General features: G+C 42.8%; 3 protein-coding genes across 3 annotated transcripts; all 3 read left to right on the top strand.

Annotated features, from left to right (window-relative positions):
• Window positions 1-5,155: 5,155 nt before the first annotated feature.
• Window positions 5,156-7,741, top strand: LOC125769920 (uncharacterized). The gene is made up of 3 exons (XM_049438974.1): window positions 5,156-5,880; window positions 6,092-6,222; window positions 7,437-7,741. The coding sequence occupies exons 1-3, from the start codon at window positions 5,736-5,738 to the stop codon at window positions 7,581-7,583; spliced, it is 423 nt and encodes a 140-aa protein (XP_049294931.1). The 5' UTR covers window positions 5,156-5,735; the 3' UTR covers window positions 7,584-7,741.
• A 4,598-nt stretch (window positions 7,742-12,339) lies between these two features.
• On the top strand, window positions 12,340-18,490 carry LOC125772360 (uncharacterized). Its single transcript, XM_049444006.1, has 7 exons — window positions 12,340-13,264; window positions 13,341-13,497; window positions 13,589-13,754; window positions 15,821-15,954; window positions 16,013-16,543; window positions 16,611-16,786; window positions 16,850-18,490. The coding sequence occupies exons 1-7, from the start codon at window positions 13,056-13,058 to the stop codon at window positions 17,073-17,075; spliced, it is 1,599 nt and encodes a 532-aa protein (XP_049299963.1). The 5' UTR covers window positions 12,340-13,055; the 3' UTR covers window positions 17,076-18,490.
• On the top strand, window positions 15,079-15,714 carry LOC125769923 (probable small nuclear ribonucleoprotein E). Its single transcript, XM_049438978.1, has 2 exons — window positions 15,079-15,307; window positions 15,412-15,714. Exons 1-2 carry the CDS (start codon window positions 15,172-15,174, stop codon window positions 15,546-15,548), a joined length of 273 nt encoding a protein of 90 aa, XP_049294935.1. The 5' UTR covers window positions 15,079-15,171; the 3' UTR covers window positions 15,549-15,714.
• Window positions 18,491-21,290: the final 2,800 nt, after the last annotated feature.

The following is a 21,290-nucleotide window of genomic DNA, read 5'->3' as shown; positions in this document are numbered from 1 at the left end:
GCTCCACGCCCCCGTCAAAGGCTTCGAGTCAACAACTCGCGTTAGGTGGAAAAGGAGGCCGACCGAGCAAACTGATTGTGGCCAATATGGTGAGGCCCACTGCACATGGCATACTTCACCGGGGCCTGGCAAATCTTTGCCTTGTGCCCCTCAGCCCCACAACGGACACAGAGCTTCTGTCGGTCTTGTGTGTAACGGCTCATTTCGAGTCAGCGACAGCAGCGGTTCCGCTCTGAAGGGGTGAGTGGAGCAGCTCACATTCTGGTAATGCAGACACCCAGCATCAGGTGGGTGCCTTCCAATTTTTTCCCCGCCTTAGTCAACTTAGTGCCCCACAAGTGTAAAATCCACCACTGCACATGGTGCAGTGAGCCACGTAAAGGTCGCAGTATTCACATTTCGGAGAAAAAAGCTGGAAGGATACGTGGGCGGGGACAGGCGATGAGGATGCCGCATCCATGCCCCAGTAGGATCGTCAGCGAGCTCATTGGCAGGATCAGGTGTAGTCGATCCTGTCGGATTGGCGACCTGGCCATGTCTTCGCGACGTGCTCGACTCTGGAGGTGACGCTAATGAGAATCAAACAATTCCCGCAGATGGCACACGGTAGCTGGATCGTTCGAATAGTTTAAAAAATGGCCATTCTCGATGAAAAAACGAAAAAAACTAGCCAAATTCGGCCTAAACGGATCCGAAAACCAAGTACCTCGTGGCCCAATTAACAAAAAATGCGCTTTTTTAACGGACGCGGCCTTAAAAATTCAAATTTGCTCGAGAAATTTAAATTTCGTCGTTGTTGTTGGAAAAATGGCGGTTGCTCCGAAATGTTTCATAGCACGATCGACGATGGCTTCGTCACGATCGCGCCTGATTGTGCGCAATACGCAACACGAATACTGTTCTAAATTGGGTGAACGAATACTGTTCTAAAACTGCAACTGTCTTTTTCCCAACAACAACGACAAAATTTGAATTTATGCGCAAATTTGAATTTGCCATGCGGCGTCCGTTAAAAAAGCGCCTGGGTCGTTAATGGGGTAATGAGGACATGGTGACACGGCCGAATTTGGCCATTTTTTCGTTTTTTCTTCGAGAATAATCATTTTTTATTACTTTTTTTAGCACCCGCCGTTCGAAAATGGCTCGTGCCTTTTCGTCCTCCGTCCGTATAGTCCAGGACTCGTACACGTAGAGGACTACCGGACGTATCAGTGTGCGGTATATCGTGTATTTCGTGTGTCTTCTGAACCGCAGGAGTTTGTGAAGCTCGTAGGAGGCACGAGAGCGGCAGGGAGAGAACGGATGAAAATCGGGCCCCGGATGTCCAAGCCCGCGGTTCGCATGACACCTTCCATAGCGTCCACAGCAAACAAGAGCGTCCGCTCCTTGCCTCCGACCCCAGTAGGATTCAACAGCCGTACCAGCATCCCTGGGAATCCGTACTGCTGCATGGTCTTACAGAGTTCGGTCCGATCTATGGTATCGTAGGCCGCCTTAAAGTCAACGAACAGCTGGTGCGTAGGGATCTGGTGCTCTCGGCACTTCTGGAGGATCTGCCGTAGAGTAAAGATTTTTGGTCGGTGGTCGATTTGCTTCCAACAAATCTAGTTTGGTAGCTTTTGACGAAATCTGTGAAAAGGTGCGCAAGTGTGCAGAAGAGCATTCGGGACAGGATCTTATAGACAGCATTCAGGACTGTGATGGCTTGGAAGTTATCATAGTGTTTCGCCCTTTTTGTACACTGGGTGTATGACACCGCTAGTTCTTCCTGGTCTCAAATCCTTACGATCAGCCGAAAGCTTGAACGGCCTCTCCACCAACCCCTCGTCTCGTCGAAGGGCCTACGCATCCTAGTTATTTAAAGTCCCGTAGGATGCCAGAACAGAAGGGACATCCAGTCGTCCCTGACATGGAGAACAGACGCTGGTTGTCCCCCTATGCTCAATTTAGCCATACCACACATCTTCCCGAGAGGTTGGGATACCCGAGCTCAGATATTTCGAGAGATACGCCGTAGATCGAGTCGATTGAGTCTGAGTAGGGTACGGAGAGCCTATATTATCCTTCGAGAGGCTTCGCACAGTATTGCTACATACACTGACAACAGAACCACGAAAAACAGAAAATTTGCGAGTAACCGACCACAACATGCCTAAAGTTCCATATTTTATGGATGGAAGTAATCGACAGGATGCTTTCCTACCAGTATCTGTGTTGGTGCTGGTGAAGCATAAATATGCGCATGAAGCAACTAAACGATTTTGAAACTTTGCAACGAAATTATATCACAATCGATGTACTCTGTCTGTCCGAGAAGAGCTCACACCCTCGTCGATGCAACGCGCTCGAACACATGTAGCACGGCAAAAGTTCGGCTCGTGCACTTAATGGAAAATGAATCAATTTGCCGACAATAATTTAATTATTTTGGATGAATTTCCAGCCATGAGACAAAACGGTAATTGAATGATATGCGATTTTGATGGTCTGGTACATGCAGGATGCCATTGCACTGGTGCACACAATTTGTAAATGTAAAATGTACTTAATGGATAAAATGGAACCACCAAGCGAAGGTAGAATACTTAAACTGTTTTGTAAAAAGTGTTACGACACGGACTTTATACGGGCTTAATGGGTACAGCTTTTATAGTAATTCATTAAGTGACCGCTATGTGTTCAAACTATGCAGATATGCAACGCTCAGCAGCCGTTAAGTCTCATAGTCTTTATATTAATCATACATCGCTATCCCCTCAGTATGTGCCACAAAGTCTGCTTACCTCCCTCTGGAAACAGCTCACAGATTGAGCTGTGGTTGACACATACTTGGCATTGATCTAATTAAAGATCCTTTTATAGTGTGCGCCACAGCAATGCGAACGGCAAACATTCCATACAGCCGCTGTTATGTGTGGCATGGTAATTATGAATGCGTACATGACGTTTTTGTCATGCTGTGGAGGAACCTCACGCCCACAAGTGAAAGTCATCGCACAACGTTGCAATGTGTACTTTTCTTTGTTTAAAAATAGTTCAAAACAGAGTGGGCCAACCCAAAATTAGGCACCAAAATAATAGTAGAAGGGAAAACATAATAGATCGCTACATGTCGGAGGAGCTACAGATTTCTACTGTCGTTGTCCGGTAGGAAAAAGTTGGCGTTATTTGCATCGTGTGGTTTGTTGCTGCAGATGCTATCAGGCCGGTAACCGATAATAACTAAATTAAAAACAGGTTTTCTCTCTCACTTTCTTCACGGCTATCTCCGGAGCCGGTGCTTGCGTTAACCCCTCTTCCCATACGCGATTGTCAGAGTTTTATTGGGAGCAGTTGATTTAAATTTAAGTAACTATTTAAGAAAAAAATGTAATCATTCGTTGGATGTTTCGCGGCTACAATGAAACCGAAGCATGCATGCAACGTTGGCCGTTGAGGTAGATAACAAAAGAATTCGTTGAAGCAAAGACAGCATTCCATCATGCCTGAGCCGCAGGAACACAAAAAGAAGCCATTGCTTACGGCCGTATATCGAACATGAGTTTTTGGCGTGAGAAAACCGGTATCGAATTGTGACGAAAACATGCACAAGAAACGATTCGTATCGGTAGGGCAGTTCAGGCTTCACCCGTACCGGCTGTGTGCCATTGGTTCCGTGGGCACTGTTTACATCGTAATAACCGATTCGCATTTACTTTTTCGTACGCATGTTTGGGTGTGTCCGTTATGTTGTTGTTTCGGAATTCCATCTGTTGCAATCGTATCACAGAACGGCGGCATTAAGATGTTTTATTGATTTGTGGCGGGTATAGTCAACTTGGACTATGCATTAAGTAGGAACACATCGTTTTTGCAGAAATATAGAAGAAATACTTTAGATTCAAACATTAGCTGCGTATCGTCTCACAATCATTGCCGCAACACGCCACTGAGTACCGGATGCCGGATGATCGAAGGTGATTTCAGTTTGCGCTGGCAATCCAGTGGGTAAACATCAAATGTGTACGTAGGCCGCAGTGGTGCAACCACTGGAATCGGTGTCTCGTGAGCGGCATTGTGTTCCAGCACAGGGTAACCTTGCGGAGGGAATTGACCTACAACATATTGAGCGTCCCTTGTCGCGGCTTCGCGATATGAAAGGTTCGCTACGATCGCCTTCCCGTCACGTTTCTAGCAGTATGATCACCGTATATAAAAACAAACAAATTGCTATCTTCCATCTTCCCCATCCGCATCACCACCAGCCTTGACTGCACATTCGTCGAGAGATAAACCAGCGGTATCGCGTTGCACAAAATTTTGCGATCTTGCTCTGTTAGTCGCGGACAGTGATCGTATAATTTGTGTGATACCGGCAGATGGAAAGTGAAATTTGCCATTACCTCATTCGTACGTTTCCGCAACGAATTAGTGATTGTGTAATCACCATGGTACAGCATATTCCCAGGTGTATTTTTTATTATTATCGTAATACGCACGAAGGAAGCAAGCTAGAGGCATTGGAAGGCAGATGTTAAAACATGTTTCCCACCAACCTGTTCTGTGTATGCGATCATCTTAGTCTGTGGAATGTGTGTATCGAGGAGGTATTTGTTTTTTTTTTCGTTTCATTTTCTTTCATCCGGCACATCATCCGTGTGTGTTCGGAATTGAAAATGGGTGATTTGACCTCTTCTTCCGATAACATATGCTCGTTTGTGTGTAAGCAGATTGTTGTGATGTGGTTTCGCTGTATGTCAATCAATTAATATCTCCTAAAATTGCATTTAGCATCGTTTAAAATTTGTTTACAGCTTTAATCTGGCCAATTAGCAGTCGCTGCATGATTAAGAAACACTCCCATGCTCGCTTCCTGTACGCCACATTGCAGACTCGTCGTGTTTCGTCGACTAATGTGGCAGGAATTTGTCAGCGGAATTTGAATATTTTTCGTATCTATTCAAACAACCGATAGGCAAATTATCATCCTCAATGTCAGCGAGTCTGCGCGCGATGGGCAATAAAGTGACTCTCCCTCCATTTAGACGGTGCCGTCAGCATCAGTAAACAAACCCGAACCAAGCGAACGGTGCGTCCTAGGAGGTTTTTAATAGTGTCGTTTTCCGTTTGGTTGCGGGTGGTGCGTGGGGCACAGCCACAGACCTGTACATGTGTGCGTGTACCGTCTATTTTATGAAGTGCGTTAGCGCGAACGATCGATCGATCAAGGGTCGCGTTTGTCTTTTCGCTGATCCATGATCACATCTGGTGGCTCGTATCTTAGCCATACCATACCAGAAACCACACGTAGGAAGGAGATCGCTAGAGCGCTCTTGCACCGTCTACGCGAAAGAGAACCACGCGCGTGAAACGAAAGACTTGGCCGGCGGGCAAAGCGACGAACCTGCTCGCATCGATTGGTGCGGGAATTTGACGTTGCTGAAAAGTGCCGACTGGCACGGCGCACGTTTGACGGTTGGGGCAGCTTACGTGCGCGCTCTGTGAGGATAGCGCGTGCACGGTGGACGTTGTACCGGACGGGACTACTCCGAGGTCCGCAGTCGCACGTCGTGAGTGCCATCGGTAGCATCTCGCGCGAAGTGAAACGCTAGTTCATCTCAGTCGAGCTGGAAGCATTTTTGTGGCTGGATCCGTTGTACGCGTGACTACTGTACTGTACCGTACGCTAGCCTGTGGAAGTGTGTCGATGTGAATGAGAGATTTGCTTTTAGTGACACGAATCAGTGAATATCAACATGCGCGATAAGCTGCTGCTAGTGCTCGGTGCGTGCTGTACGCTGGCCTATCTTCAGGTGGCCAGAAGCGAGCTGAGTGATTATGAAATCGATTACGATGAGGAAGGTTTTTGGATTGGCCACGGGCTAGGCAATCGCAAGGAAGGTGCGTGCATGTGTCGCCATTTCCGTACGATGGTGAAGTCGTAGTGTCCGTGGCGGTGACATAACGGCCTATCGGGCTTGGAAGGAAATGCGCTTGTAGCGTTGGGCGTTTGTTTTTTTTTTCGTTCATCAAACTAATCGAACCCACAATCCGATTTTTCTGTACTTCTATGATTGCATGCGCTGGGATCGCAACTTCCGCCCGGATGCAGGCGACGAAATCCTGAAGGTGCTGCACAAATCGGTTGGCCCGTTCGTCGAGCCGCAAAACGTTACCGTCGTGGAGAAGTTTACTGCGGCGGACGGTGAAAGTATTACGTTTACACAATTCAACTCATCTAAGGTAAATGCGTCTTGCAAACACGTAATGATGGTGATAAAAAAGTGAAATTAATGGCCTTCTCGCGATGTGCCGCGCGAGATGCCCTACTGCTCCGGTGGCTGACCGTCGGCGAACGTACGGTAGTAGCCGGCAAGAAATGGAGTGTGGAGTGGCATTTCAGTGTGGCCTCTAGAGATAGCGAGATTTCATTGTGGTTCGCATTCCACGAATGTTTGCACACGGTACCGGTTGTGGACAGATTTGCTCACGCAAGACCCACTACAGCACGTTTAGGGTCCTCGCCGTTTGGTTTGGTGCAGTGTGATGGATGGATGGACGTACGAAGTGTAGCCACTTTAGGTTAGTAGCCGAACGAGTGCTGGGACCGTTTTTGTCCCTCGCCCCCCCACGGGGGTACGGTTTTGTTGCCAAACAGATCTCCACCTTCTTCTGAAGCATGTCATGTAATCACTCGGTGACGCTCCCAAAAATAGTTTTACGTGTGACGGCGTCGGAACACACTTCGTCCACTTAGGTATGCCGTGGCGGTGCGAATAACGAACGGTGCGTCATTTCTATTTCAAACACTGTCAAATAGGTAGGCAAGCGAAAGTGAAAACCCAGCAATAACACAAAAACGAAAAAGCAAAAAAAAGGGACATAGTACAGCGGCCTTCCATTTTGGAAGCGGCGACTACTACTGCCGCACTATGAAATTGTTTAGCTACGCTGCCTCCACACCGCCACGAGCTGTACCGCGAACGGATCGCGAGGTTGTTGTAACGGTTGCACATTGACCTTAGCCCCCGGGGTCAGCAATAGAAAGAGTGAAGGAAGGAATAGTACAAAAAAAAAACGGAACGAGACAGAGTCGTAGTGTCGGGCACCAAGGCGATCGAGTTGTGATTTGGATCGTGATTTTAATTGGACCATTTGAGCGGGAGTTTCTGTCGTTCGAATTGTCCCACAACTGGAGCAAACTGGAGTACAAACTAATTAGATCAAATTTATGAGCAGCCGTACAGTGAATGTGAATGATATGAAAATATGTTTGATCGGCTCTCTCGGCAAACAATGCACCATTTTCGTGAGCAAGACCTTGAGGTTTCGTGCGAATGTTTTGAAAGATTAATATTTCGTTGTGTGTAAAATTATTGCTTAAGCTTTTAAATTATACTGTGTAGGCCGACGCTTTTAACGATCACTAATCCGAATGTTTTGTTTATCTTCCCCAGGTGCTAACATACTTCCACGAGGTGGTCCTGGATTTCAATCCGAAAAACTTCTACATCCGGCTGAAGCTGTTCAACATTACCAGCTTACGGCTGCAGCGAACGGTGTACGGGTTTCGATCGAACGCAATCAAACCGGATGTGAGCTAGAAATGGTCTCCCCCTGTACGCCATAATGCGCTGCTAACCAGTAGGATTTAGTCGCTGTTTTCCGTAATAAGTTAACTGTTGGTATTGTAAAGATTAAGCTTAGTGCATAAGGAATAAAACCAAAAATCTCTTACATCACTCATTATGTATGCGTGGAAGTTGTGTAAAATTATTACAAAGCGATGAAGAAGACAAAACGAAAGTCATGGTAGTGTGATGTCATGATGTGATGAACAATTCCGAGTCGATTCGACACCTGTTTGTGGTCATGATGGCAGGTATGCATAAATATAATCGAAAGCTAAGAAAGATTTTTTTTTGCACCCAGTGGGCGATAGTGTAATAAAAGCGGTTTTATAGAGAAGAAACATGATAAGAAATTGAATCCTAAAAGTTATTCACAACATTTAAATTTATCATTAAAACATGAAGGACGTTTTTTACCTATCGCAAAGTATTAAAGCGAAGGAGGGTATTGGTAAAAGACAAACAAACGCCCTATCGATCTTCCAAACCACTTGCAGAAATGTCTCCGAAACTCAATTATCGTGTCTACCTCTGTCCTCTGTACTGCAGTTCCTCCCATAAGCACATATAATCCATCCAGTTTGTTTGGGCTGCTCGTTAAAGTAAAGTGAAATTGACTGTTATGAGATGATGTTTATGTTGTATTTTCTCCAGAAGCTTCCCGTTTTTCATTTACTGTATCCGTGTAAAGGGAAAGCCCTCGAGTACGGGGCTGCTTACTTTCAATAAAGCATAAGGCAAAAAATGCTGCTACCGTACCCGTACACAATCAATGGCCGAAGCGATGATGGCAACCGCGGTAACTATTTTGACTGGAGTCAGCTGGCGTGCCGTGGAATCTGTTTTGCATACAATTTATTTCTTGTTTTATTATTAAATCCTACGACATTGACACCGACGCGTCACTGTCAATGCTTTACCGTGTCCCGGCGGTGGGCCATTGACTGCTGTTACAACGGATGAGGGGGCGGGGACGCAAAACCGAAGCGGAAGAGATTACAAATTTAAATGGATTTTTACTTTTGGTGGTAGAAAAAACACCATCAACCACTCTAGCTGGCGCTACATGGCACGTAGCACGCAGACGGGCCAAACACCATCACCATCACTAGTTTCCATTTTGTCCTTCGGTTAACAAACACATCGGCCCCTCGTGTAGGAAAATTCCTTCCCCGGGCAGAGTGGTTGTGTGTAAAGGGAGTCCTAAAACGCGATGCTAGGGATTGAGTCGATAGGGTTTTGCCATGGCAGTGATTTCATCTTCGTTCCAAATGGAGAGGAAATATGCATTCGAATAGCAATAGGGCAAACAGAAAGGCGTGATAAGTGCTGTGAAAATAGCAGTTGAAAAATAAATCATCCCTCGCTGAAGTGTTTGCGTTGGACAAACAGAAGATAACCACGTGCTTTTTCTTTCGTGCTTCGTGCAACCATTCAGGAAGACTTGTAGGGTTTATATCAGATTTAGATACAAAACAAGAGCATATTGATGGTTATTTTAAATAGTACTTCGGACATTTTCATTACATTGAGTATCATAATGCAACAACTCATGTTAAAAACTATGCAACTTCCGCAAAGGACTTGATAATTAAAATAACAACATTTAAAAATTGGTGGTGATCCTGAATGAAACACTGAAACACATGCCCTTACACATTGATATCCGCAATGTCCTCAACTGTCAGCTACAGGGAAGTAATTTCCATCCACTAAAATTAAGAACCATTGAGAAATCGAAATTAATTTAGCCTTCCTGTTATCCTCTAACACTAAAGATGATCTCAATAACCCACCGTTAGGGGTATTGAAGACTTTGGGGTAACTTAATTTCATACAAGCACACGACTGGAGGTAGGTAAACATTCCACAAAAACCTATTTCATTTCTGCTTCTGGTGAATCTTTTCCGTGCCACGTCTAGAGGTGGGTTTTGACCAATTCAAACGCATGAAGTTATTGTACCACGCGCGAAACGTAGCGGTTGATATGTTTTGTTGATTCAAAGAATTGATACCAATCAATCCCAAAATGCTTCCGCAAGGCCGGTAGCAGAGGCTGCCATTGTGAAAACATTTCCCTCGTATATACTCGAAACGGAAATGATGTTTTCATAGTAACAATGCCTACCGGAGACTGGTGCAGGAAAATGGTTTCATTTTCGTTCAAGTGAGGCATGATTGGATCTATTTAACCGACGAAGAAGGATAGTAAATATGGGTATCTCCTTTTGGATAGAAATTGATGATGCTGTTTACAGTATAGAAATGATAAATAAGGTAATAATTTGACTTTGCGAAACAAAAATTGTTTAATGACAATACCTCAATGTGATGACATTCAGTTTCCAAATTACAAAATATTTAAGGAATAGCGTTGAGTTGTGCACAATTTGCGTCATTCGAGAACATCTTCACGGCACTTAGCGATACCGAAGCGTAATCAAAGATGAAGTATTTGGAAAACTTTATTCGTGTTCTACCTGACCTCAGTCCTTCTCTTGGTTGGTGGTTTTCAAACTTTTCGTCATGTTTAGCCGTGGGACAAAATAAATTGTACAAATTAATGTACAATGCAGCCGATAAAAAGGAATTGTTATGAAATTTTAATTCGGTAAATTTGAATGACTGGCGTACTTGGTATCACTGTTGATGGCGTATTAGCTTCGATAGTTTTATCGTGTTTGTATAAAAAAAATGCGTCTCAATCTACTGAAAGGTAGTCATCAGTATGGGGCAGTAGTCTGAAACTGCTTGGCTGAAAGAGCCCAATGTCTAAAATACGCGTTGAATGAGCTTTGAGGAGCCAAAGCAGAAAACTGGGGGCCTACATTTTTTGTTGTTGAAAATTCCGCTTCATAGTTTTTATATATAATCGAAAATGTCCACCAAATCAATAATTTCTTTTAATATTTTCAATTATGCTTACACTATATTCAAATAAAGTTATGCAAAAACGGCAGAAAGTTTCTTTTATTTAGAATATTTAATAAAAAAAAACAATGAAACAATTGTGAACTGTTGGATTTTTCAAGCTTTTTCAGTGTACCTATTTTCGGCAGGTGTGTAATAAAAGCTAAATTATACACAAATGCGTTATAGAATGCGGTCAAACACTATTTTAAAACGTAAATACCAATAGATATTCTCCAAATACGAAGTTTCGCTGCATTTAGCCCAATATTTACCGAGATATCGCAATTTTCATAAAGTGTTAACAAATTTTCGTCCAATTTGCTGTCAGTCGATAACTCGGCAGGTACTGGAAATAAGAAAACACTGCATAAAAAAAATGAATGAAGCACTTTTCTGAATGATAAAATAATTCTAAAATTTATGCTATTTTTTACAAAATTTTAAAAATTCGATAAATAATTTATTTTTTACTTTAAAGGCTGCCGAAAATGGGTACATGCCGAAAGATGATGTTTGACAGCACAAAACTGTGTGATTTTGTATGCAATGACAGCGTGGTCTACTAGATTAAGCATGAAAATTGCAAAATCTGACAGCAAAATTGTCGAAACGGGCTGCATAAAATTACATTTTTAACCACTTTGCGGCCACAAAATTAGCAAAATAAGAGTGGAAAAGTGTTTAAAATTCAATTTTCTAATCATTTCAATCGTTTAAAACGTTTAACGGCCCTTAATTATGCTGCCGAAAATAGGAACACAGCCTGCCGAAAATAGGAACATTGCTGCCGAAAACAGGAACAAAACCAATGTTTACATTTTCATAAATATTGCACATAAAACGCATTAGAATCACGAAAATGAAAATGCAGAAAGATACTACGAAAGTTTATCAACCGAAATAACATCACTTTCAATCACAAATATTGCAAATAATAGGAGTTTTTTCGTTTTTTGCAAAACAGCTGCACTAACCTGCCGAAAACTGGCACACTTACCCTATTTAAACACTTATATTTAATTAATAAATTTAAAGTATGGAGCAATTCCCGGTAACCGAGCCAGCCGATCGTATCTGGTTTCGAAGGATTCGAAATTTTTATTGTTTTCGGAAAAAAATTCAACCTTTTGTATTATTTATTCGACTATTTTGAAGTAACAATTTTAGGCAAAATTTAAACAAGGATAGTGATATACTGAATACCTTCAACGAAGAGCTATAATTAATGTGCATGTGGCTTGTGAACCGTATCTTGCCAACCACTGGTATGGGGCATGGGTACGGATGGAATTGGTGATAAAATGGATCAAATATTAAAAAAGATGTATTTGTTGAAGGTGATAACAGATAAGTAAGTAATGTAAGTGTAATGTAACGGTTAGTGTAATGTAGCCGACCTGATGCTTGTAATTTTTATTTGTAATATTATAAAAGATTCTCAATCACAGAATGCGGAAAGCTTGTATCAATGATTGTACATACTCATCTGATTTTGATTGATCAACAAACCTTTGTGATACCAACCTTTGTAAGAACCAAAGTAATTTTGATTTACATTTAATATCAACTCACAGTTGGCATGAGTACTACACGCAACCATTTTTGTAATGTATGTAACACTTAGTAGATTCCATCTGTTTCTCGAGAAGAACAACATAATTAGATCATGGATTTAAATGCAAGAAATGAACTAAACATCTGATCATCAGATGCCAGATGACGATTTTAATAAAATGATACATTAACATTAACTAGCGTTTCGGATATTCACTTTTTGTGATGCTGCTCAGACGGCATAGCTATGAAAAATGAAAATATTGCGCGTGTCCAACCTGAGCCCCAGATTGGCCTATAGTGCATGCTGAGCCAAAACATAAAATAAGAAAGAAAAACGCACAGGTAAAGAGAACCTGTCGAGAACGGGAACGGGCAGAAGCATGAAAGAATCATCTCATGTTAAGAAAAAGAAGCCCTTCATTTTACCGGCTACAAACCCCATAGTGCAACATTCGGATACGCATCAACATTGGAGGTGTGTGCAGCTTGTGCTGTGCTGTGCGTTCAAGTCTTTGCGTGTAAACATAATTTTTTACTCACAATTAGCGCGGCATCTGCATCGATTGCATGCTTTTTACATTAATCTCAACAAACAGAAGATTTGTGCGCAAAGGATTGTGCTTGGAGTGAGGTAAAATTGTGGTTTTGAAAAGCAATCATATTTAGGGGTTGCGATCGCTTCCGAAAGGCGAATGGGATGGTGTTAGAGAAACGGATCGCGATACCACCAATACAAGCGTTTATATTCCGTTGCAACGGTGTGCGTGCGTGAAAGCGCTTCAGCGTAGGAGAGTTGTTTGTTTACATTTTGTATCCAAAATTGTGCGGAAGAAAAGTTACGAACACGCTCAGATACAGCATAAGTTTAGTTCACTCGCGTATCGATTGGAATTCTGCAGTGCAGCACTTCTATTCGCGATCGTCATTTGGTTCTCCCTGATCGGCGGAATAATACGTCGCTTAAAGCATTTTGAATGAAATACGAAATTAGTTATCATAGCGATTCCGAGACGATGGGAAGTCGAGCACAGTCCGTTATCTGCGACAAGGTACTGGCTGGCTTGCCCCAACTTCTTGATGATCTTCAAAAACTGTCGGAAGATCAAGACACGGCGGACATAGTATTTGTGCTCGGTTCCGGCGAAGAGCGTGTCTATGCACATCGTATCATCCTGATGGCACGGTACGAATGCAATCCTGAAGTGAAGGAAACGATCACCAGGAAGTAATGGCACCTTTGTCCTTCTCCATTATCGCAGGTGTAAATCATTTCAAAATACAAAACGAGGCGAGATCTGTCGCATTCCTGGTTGCAATGTGTCCACGTCTGCTCCCGGCACGCCTACGCCTATCCGCCTGCCACACATCGAGCCAGACATCTTTCGTCAGTTTATCCTCTATGTTTATACCGCGAAAGTAAGGAGAATCTTCATCCTTGTGGATCTTCTGATCACCGAGTGCAATGAGAACCCGAAATGCTAATGTTCCATTTGTTTTTCTTCTTTAGATAATGCTGCAGGACTCGAAGGTGTTTGAAATGATGACGTTGGCACAGGACATGGGCGTCGAAGAGCTGAAGATAGCCTGTGAAGATCACGTCAGCAAAACCATGTCTGTTGCGAATGCGTGCACTTTTTTAACTGCAGTAATGGAAATTAAGGAAAAGGCCTGTGGTAAGTTTATAAATTGTCATGATATACCATGAGCTTATAACGAAACGACATGTTCAAATGCTGGAAGAACAAGATTTGCGTTATTTCCTTGTGGCTAACGCCAATTGGGGAAACTATTGGAAGAGTTTTATAACTCCGTAGAAGCCGCATGGAAGTGGTCCATCAAACATTGTAGAACCGTTCCAATCATGTCACGAAGGTTGAGGTCCGTACACAACATTCATAGTGCCAGTACTCATGACTTTTTTGCTATGTCGCATTCAAGGGACGCTCTGAAAGTCTGCCATACGTGTAAACACTACCGTGATCAGTTCAGAAGAATTCTGCTTGTAGTGAGCAATTGCGAAATGTAAAAATTTAATCGGATGCCGCCGTGGATGGAGGACAGCAGCCCTGGCCCGAGTTTCCTGGAAACGGATTGGCGACCAGGTCATGTCTACACGACGTGCTCGACTGTGAGCAGGCCAGACAAGAAGAAGAAGAAAAATTTAAATTGCATTGTGGGATAGCCCACGGTACTGACTTGGGGTGGTGGTTGTAAAAACTGGATTAGATTGAAGAGGATTTGCACACTGCTCTTTAGCAGAATAACGCAAATTATGCAAGTAAAAACGCGCGCTTTGGTATCGTTCAATTAAATCAATCGTTTGTGGGTTTAACATCCTTTTAGGGGAAGTAATTTTACGTTTCATGAAATGGTCATATAGAGGATGAATTTCTGGAGTGCATGATCAGTTTATCGATCGTAAAAATGTATAATAAATCATCGGTTACAATCGGTGGAGGACTTACACTTTTGGGGTTTTAAGCGGGAACGCAAACCGGGCCCCTGTGATACACTTGGATTGAGTAAATCGTTCTGATTTTAAACTTTTGCGAGTACGGCCCCTTACCGTTAAACCCGCCAGTGGTTATGATCTTGTATTGTATTTCAAAATATTCAAAACGAGATCACACTCCTCTGAACCGCCGGAGGAGCAAGTCGAATGGTGAGACATAACTGCTCGAATAACGAAATACCCAGTGAGAGAAATCTGTTTAAATTACCCACAACTCACCTTTAATTTATTTGGCAAATTAGCATTTGTATTCACTCGCTGGGTAAGTTTTAGGTCTTGACATGGATGATTTATTGTGAGCCAATTTCTCCTTATCCGTAAATTAAACGAAAAATCGCGGCATTCGGCAGATCGCTTCTCACCGGGTAGTGAGAAAACTGCTCGAGAAAGTGAGAAGTGTGGAACAACAGGCGAGGCAAAGAAATAAGGCCGCCATTTTGATCGGAATTTGACATTAGTGACAACAGCTGTCAAATAGTGCCGTATGGTAGGACCTGGTAAAATACCATTTTACATCTTGGCGTCCAAGACGAGGCAAACAAACTGGTGCACTTTCTCAGTTTCGTAAAATAGCTAAAATGTCGTTTAAAGGCTCCAAAGTGCAGAAGGTGATGGTTCAACCCATCAACCTTATCTTCCGTTACCTACAGAACCGATCCCGCGTGCAAGTGTGGCTGTACGAAAATACGCATCTGCGAATAGAAGGACACATTGGTAAGCGCGAAAGCCGGGATGGCGCTCTGGGCACCATAACCTTGTTTGAGTTTTGTCAACACAGAGACACAATAGTAAACACGTTTCTAAATCGTTTATTTCAGTCGGTTTCGATGAGTATATGAATCTGGTGTTGGACGAGGCGGAAGAATTTAATATAAAGAAACAGACTCGGCGTCAACTTGGGCGTATCATGCTGAAAGGAGACAACATAACACTCATCCAGAACGTGCAAAACTAGCCGGTGTTGTGTAGAATTGAGTTGTGTTTGGAAGTAAATAACCTTTAATTTAAGCTGTCGGATGGGCCAAGATCACTGAAGCGAGTATTTGATAAAACGTCAGGATACAACTGGATTGAAGACGAATAAAACGCTTGTAGAGGCGCACTTGCATCTACGAAACGAACCTCACCGTGTGTTGTGTTGTGCTGTGTAGTGTTAGAAAAACATTTTACCTGCACGATGATAATCATGCCATGTGGTACCATGTGTCCTTGTAATATTTATTCCAGGTGCCAAATGTGCTGCATCTTTCCTAGAGAAATGCATCACATATATAGCCGAAAACGCATCGGAGTGTGTGAAAACTAATGCATTCCTACATCTTACGAAGGAAGGCCTTATACAAGTAATTTCCTACGACAATGTGAGTGGTCATCGTGCATCCTGATCGAACACCGTATTAATGCACCTTTCCTTTACAGCTGGGACTAGAAGAAGAGGACGTTTGGCGTTGTGTGTTGGCATGGGCGAAGAACCAAGCAGGAGTTACTCAGCCAACAGCTCACTGGACCGAGGAAGAACGGCAGCGTGTTTGTCAGTATCTGGCACCGGTAATCTCGCATGTACGGTTATTTCTCATCGACAGCCAAGTATTTGCTGAAGAAGTCGAGCCTACCGGAGCCGTCCCAATAGAGCTTTCGCTCGAGAGATATCGTAGAGCTGCACTGCATTCCAACAAGCTACCCACAGCGGCTGCTTCTGCAGCACCGGTACCGGCAGGACCGCTGACTGAAAATGACAAACGATTGCAGCCCCGTTTGATGTTGAATCTGTTTCACGGTTCAGCCATACTGAAAAACGATAAAATCCATTTTCAAGGAACTCTAAACGGTTGGTTCGGGGCCGCAAAGCAAACCTGGCGAATGGTTTACCGGGCTTCAACGAATGGTTTTGCCGCATCAGCCTTTCATCGGCATTGTGACGGTGTAGCGCCATTATTCATTATTGCATTGGTAGGTGTATGATCGCTTAGATCGATAGTCCGCAAAATCTATAATGTTGTTTATGTTTCATATCTAGAGTTCTAGTGGCGCAATCAGCGGTGGATTCACGGATGTAGCGTTTGCAAAAACGAATCGTAAAGGTGGATATTTGCATTCGGAAAAGGCGTTCCTGTTCGCATTAAATTACAACAACGAACAACCGACGAAGTTCGATATAGTGAAGAAACCGTACGCGATTTGTTATCATCCGGAGTGAGTTAAAAAATTGCTAGATTTCACCTCAATTGCAATGTGTAATATTGTTTACCATTTCAGTTGTGGTCCCATATTCGGAGCCGGAGCTGATTTGCTGATTTCAAACAATTGCATCTCGAACATGGAATCGTACTCCAACTTTCCGCATTCATATGATGGGCCTAACGCAACGTTTGGACATTTGTTTGGCGATTATAACTTTTCCATCATCGATTATGAGGTGTTCACGCTTGCACCGGCATCCGCTCCAGCAGCTAATAAGCTGAAACATGATCGGTATCCTTGAAAGAATAATATGGCAAACTAAAAGAGCAACAGGGTATTGATAAGCTAAGCAAACATAACTATATCTACGAATGCATTTGTAAGTATTGCATCATAAATATTTAGACGGTTGTGGTTCTACAATTTTACATTCCATTTTAGCATTAACGCAGTTTAGATGATTATTACACATAATATTAATGTGTTTTTAAAATAGTCTAGTTTTTACAGGCTCATTCATTTCATTTATGGTTGATGCCAACATACATTAAACAAGATTCATTCGATTTATGCAGAACATCAATTGCATTGCCAAACGAATCTTTGAAAAGGAAATATATTTTTCCTTATGTTACTCACCTTAACAGTCCATTTAAAGTTTAGACTAAATAATCAGTCTTTCAAAAGAAATAATGAATATTTAGTATTTGTTGTAACATTCATACAACTTATGCCCATCGAATTTGGCTCATTTTGTTTTGGTAGATCGTGTTAACCTATTTCAAATTAGTTATTTGGATCTTATATGTTTAATACTCTCATGACTGGGCGGGCAATCGATAAGACGCTTGTATTGTATTTTCACAGAAAGAGGTTGATGAAAGTTTATACTGCAAATTCATTGCCCTATCGAAATGGCCAAGAAGATCGATTAATAAGGAGTGCAATAAATCACAGCGCGCTTGCAACGCATAAGTAAGTTGGAACTTTTGAAAACTATTTACATTAAATCCGAAAATGTTTCGCCAGGGGTCCGAGTTCACTGTTGTATAGAATCGCAACTAGTTGTATAACCTAAGCTTTTCACAAGTCTCCGATTGTTTTCTCGTGTAGGATACCAGCGGGTGTATATCCTTCACTGGGTCGAAGACTAAGACTGAATGGGAAGTACTAACGAGTTAACGGTTATCCGCAGTCATAGACTAGTAGAAATTCAATTGATTTCAATGGTTCAAATAAACCATACAATTTTCAGTGTTGCTTACAGGGCGGCAACAAAGTTCTTTTGCTCCACTTTAGTTGAAGAATAATTGAAAGGATTCAGGTTTTTGCGGGTCCTTTATAGATGTAGTCGTAATGACATCATGAATAATTGTATATTGATTAGTTTTTTTATGAAGTCTATCAGTAGACAGATTAATAAACATTTTCGAAAACTAGTAAAGATATTATGCACAACTCAACTAAGAAGTGTTGTCGCCTTCATAATGATTAGAATTTTCATCAATTTTCTTTTTTCATCATTCTGTAATGTCTTCCTTCTAAAGTCTCAACGGCCTCTAGGGTCTTACCGACCCATTTCAGGCTTACTAGACTTATTTTTACAACGTAGCCGGATTTGAAACCCGATCCTGTCGTGTGGAACCCGTCCCGTTTGTCACGTACACCACGATGCCGCCCCTATCACATACACCACCGGCCGGTCGGTAATTGTATAATTAAGTATTGTTAATTAATAATATAAATAGTAACCGTTTGGTATGTGTAACAGTTTCCATACTTATCATCATTATGACCTAATTATCATTACTAGTCATAATTTTGCAAATACTGCAAAAAACCCTATATTTATGACCAACAATCTGACCAAAACTGACCCCTTACGCGCCACCTTACGCCTGTTAGTCGGAAATTTGTACTCAGGTGTAAAAAAAGTTATTAAAAATATTTTCCAGTTCCAGTTGGCTTTTTGATCAAATCTTCCATCATTCTGGTCACGAAATTACTTTAATATTTTCAAAGCAGTAAATTGACTAAAATTTTTTTGATCGGATTCTTCACTTGATCATTCAACAGGCTTGGACCGGTCTCCAGACGTGCCACAGTATATAGACAACTAGTATTTATTGACTACTGATAGGTTGGCAAATTAGCAGGTGGCCGTGTAGTCACATGAAAAATAAACCAAATTTGTCGCTTTGTTGAACCTTAACTAACCGAACGTAGAAGAATATTTTTCAGGACTACCCTGCCAGTTTTTTGAATTTAAAATATTTTTTTTGTTTTTGAAATTTTGAAATTAAAATCTTTGGTGGGTGTGTGTGGAAAACGAATCATAAATTGAGTGATTAGTGATTACCACACTTATCGCGTCTGATCGTAATATTCCAACAATTAGATGATATCCATACCTAAATCATCTAAAACATGAACAAAACGGAAACATAACACCACCACGGTAAATGGCACTTTCTAAACGGTAATGCTCTTACGTTGTGTTAACAAAATATGCGCTTACTTCTGGGTACAGCTCGAGATGAACCCATTAAAGTGCATTAAAATCAGAAATTGATCGATATGCCAATCATTCACTTTTTTTGCCGACACCATCCTGCTCCGGGCATGACGATTTGCGCTCAGCGCCTTACCACGGCAGACGGTCTGGCCGCGGAGAGTGAATAAAGAAGAAGATTGAAGAAAAAAATAAAATAAACCGCCGCTCGGTGAAAAGGTAAGCAAGCATGCAAAAAAAAGCAAATAAATAAAAAAAAGCCGTACGGAGAAAGAAACTGCACCGAAGTGCACTAATAATGCAATCATCCTGCTGGTTCGCAAGAATTCACAAGCGCAGCCGGTCTGGTTAGCTGGCATGCTGTGCCAGTATCGGTGGACAGCCCCCATGAAATATTTGCTCCATGGGATATTTGCGGATTGGCTGAGCTACCGATCGGTAAGATAGATCGACATTCTGAAGCCTGCAGTTCCACTCTGGCCTCTTGGTGTCTTGGTCCGCTTCTGTTAAACTGCAGTTGCCACGGTTGGGCGCTTTGTAGTTCATCCATCCATACATCCATCCATCCATCCAATCGACCGTTTAACCATCTTTCCATCCGCCCGATATGTCGCTCTCCGGCGCACGGTACGGGTGTGTTGTTTCTGCCGTGTGATGGGCGAGATCGGTAAAAATGACACGAGTCGTGCACTATGATCCGCAGAATTAAGCCTATTAATTATGTCCCTTTGCACGTCCTGCGCTAATCTCTCCCTGGCAGTGGAGATTAATATCATAACGAAAGTTATCCATCACAAGGAATGCCCTTCATAAGTTGCAACGTGCATGCGGAATCGAAACCGGGAATCGTAGCCTTTCGTCCGTTTGCGGGGCATGCACTCAATATGTACTCGATGTACGCAACCTCATCAAACCAGCAGGCCCCGGGATCGCGCACAGTGTTTGGAAAATCGCGCAAAAAGCTCGCGAAACCTCGCAGGTCGAAAGATACGATTGTCGACAGAAATATTTCAGGCACGCTGGTGTGTTCCACGTTTGCGTGCCCAATCCGACAGTAGCCCAGCCGGTCCGATTCTCCGGCATCGACCGCGCAGAGCCAATAAATCATTCATCAGTTTTGGAATGCTTTCCCGGGTGTTGTGCATATAGCTGTTGGTGGTAGCTCGGTAGCGATACATACCCGGCCAGCGAGAATTAGGTCTGGAGCGGCATAAAGGGGGGAACAACCAAGCCGTGTGTATGTGCGGCAAAGATAACCTGCATTCAAAACAATTCCAACGCGCAAATGCGAACCACCGAATCGCGACGCAAATCATAGAGCATGGCCCCGGCTGTAACCAGATGCGCATTGCATTGCCCGCGCCAGCAGCGGATGATCGATGCTAATAAAATTAAGTCCTTGTCATTATATGGGTATTAGCTTTTGTTGGAGCATACGGTTGCGGCTGCGTAAGTTCAGCGGCTACGACGGTAAGGCCGGTAGATGCGCTGCCAATGATGGTGGTAACGGTGGCATTGCTGTCTCGAAGAATTTTAACCGGGAACCGCATTCTTGTGCAGCTCCTGACAGGAGATGACTAGATCGTAGGTTGACCTTATGAACCAGTGCGCAGTGCAGCGCTTGTACGCGGGATACATAAAGGAACGGGCAAGCGGGTACGGTAGCATTGCCTTTCCCGCTGAAGGCGATTTCCGCGCATCTTATGATACGCTCTTCCCTTCCAGGTCAACGCAACAAACATCTATCGGTATAAAAAGAGACGATTATTTTCCGCATTATCGGGTTTAAAAAGAAAATTGAATTATTGTGACCGTTTCATATCGCGAAATTGTCCCTTTTTATTGAACAATGCCTTTTGACTTTTTCGTATGCGAAGCAGAGAGCTATCTCCTATGCCGATATCACCGATACAGAGTACATTTTTTACTTGCACATGATATCGGGACAGTAATAGTTGTGCGTTTGAAGATACCTCTAAATATTTTTGTTATCATACGAAGCGT

The sequence above is a fragment of the Anopheles funestus genome, chromosome 3RL (genome assembly GCF_943734845.2).
Source record: "Anopheles funestus chromosome 3RL, idAnoFuneDA-416_04, whole genome shotgun sequence".
Taxonomy (NCBI): Eukaryota; Metazoa; Arthropoda; class Insecta; order Diptera; family Culicidae; genus Anopheles; species Anopheles funestus.
This window is presented reverse-complemented; position numbering and strand designations above follow the sequence as displayed.

Excerpts from the sequence above, each read along its gene's own strand:
- LOC125769920 (XM_049438974.1), top strand. The coding sequence starts at position 5,736 with ATGCGCGATAAGCTGCTGCTAGTGCTCGGTGCGTGCTGTACGCTGGCC. Across the intron at positions 5,881-6,091 it reads GCTAGGCAATCGCAAGGAAG|GCGACGAAATCCTGAAGGTG; the intron begins GTGCGTGCATGT and ends GCCCGGATGCAG. Across the intron at positions 6,223-7,436 it reads CACAATTCAACTCATCTAAG|GTGCTAACATACTTCCACGA; the intron begins GTAAATGCGTCT and ends TATCTTCCCCAG.
- LOC125772360 (XM_049444006.1), top strand. The coding sequence starts at position 13,056 with ATGAAATACGAAATTAGTTATCATAGCGATTCCGAGACGATGGGAAGT. Across the intron at positions 13,755-15,820 it reads AATTAAGGAAAAGGCCTGTG|GTGCCAAATGTGCTGCATCT; the intron begins GTAAGTTTATAA and ends TATTTATTCCAG. Across the intron at positions 16,787-16,849 it reads GCGATTTGTTATCATCCGGA|TTGTGGTCCCATATTCGGAG; the intron begins GTGAGTTAAAAA and ends TTACCATTTCAG.
- LOC125769923 (XM_049438978.1), top strand. The coding sequence starts at position 15,172 with ATGTCGTTTAAAGGCTCCAAAGTGCAGAAGGTGATGGTTCAACCCATC. Across the intron at positions 15,308-15,411 it reads GCGAATAGAAGGACACATTG|TCGGTTTCGATGAGTATATG; the intron begins GTAAGCGCGAAA and ends CGTTTATTTCAG.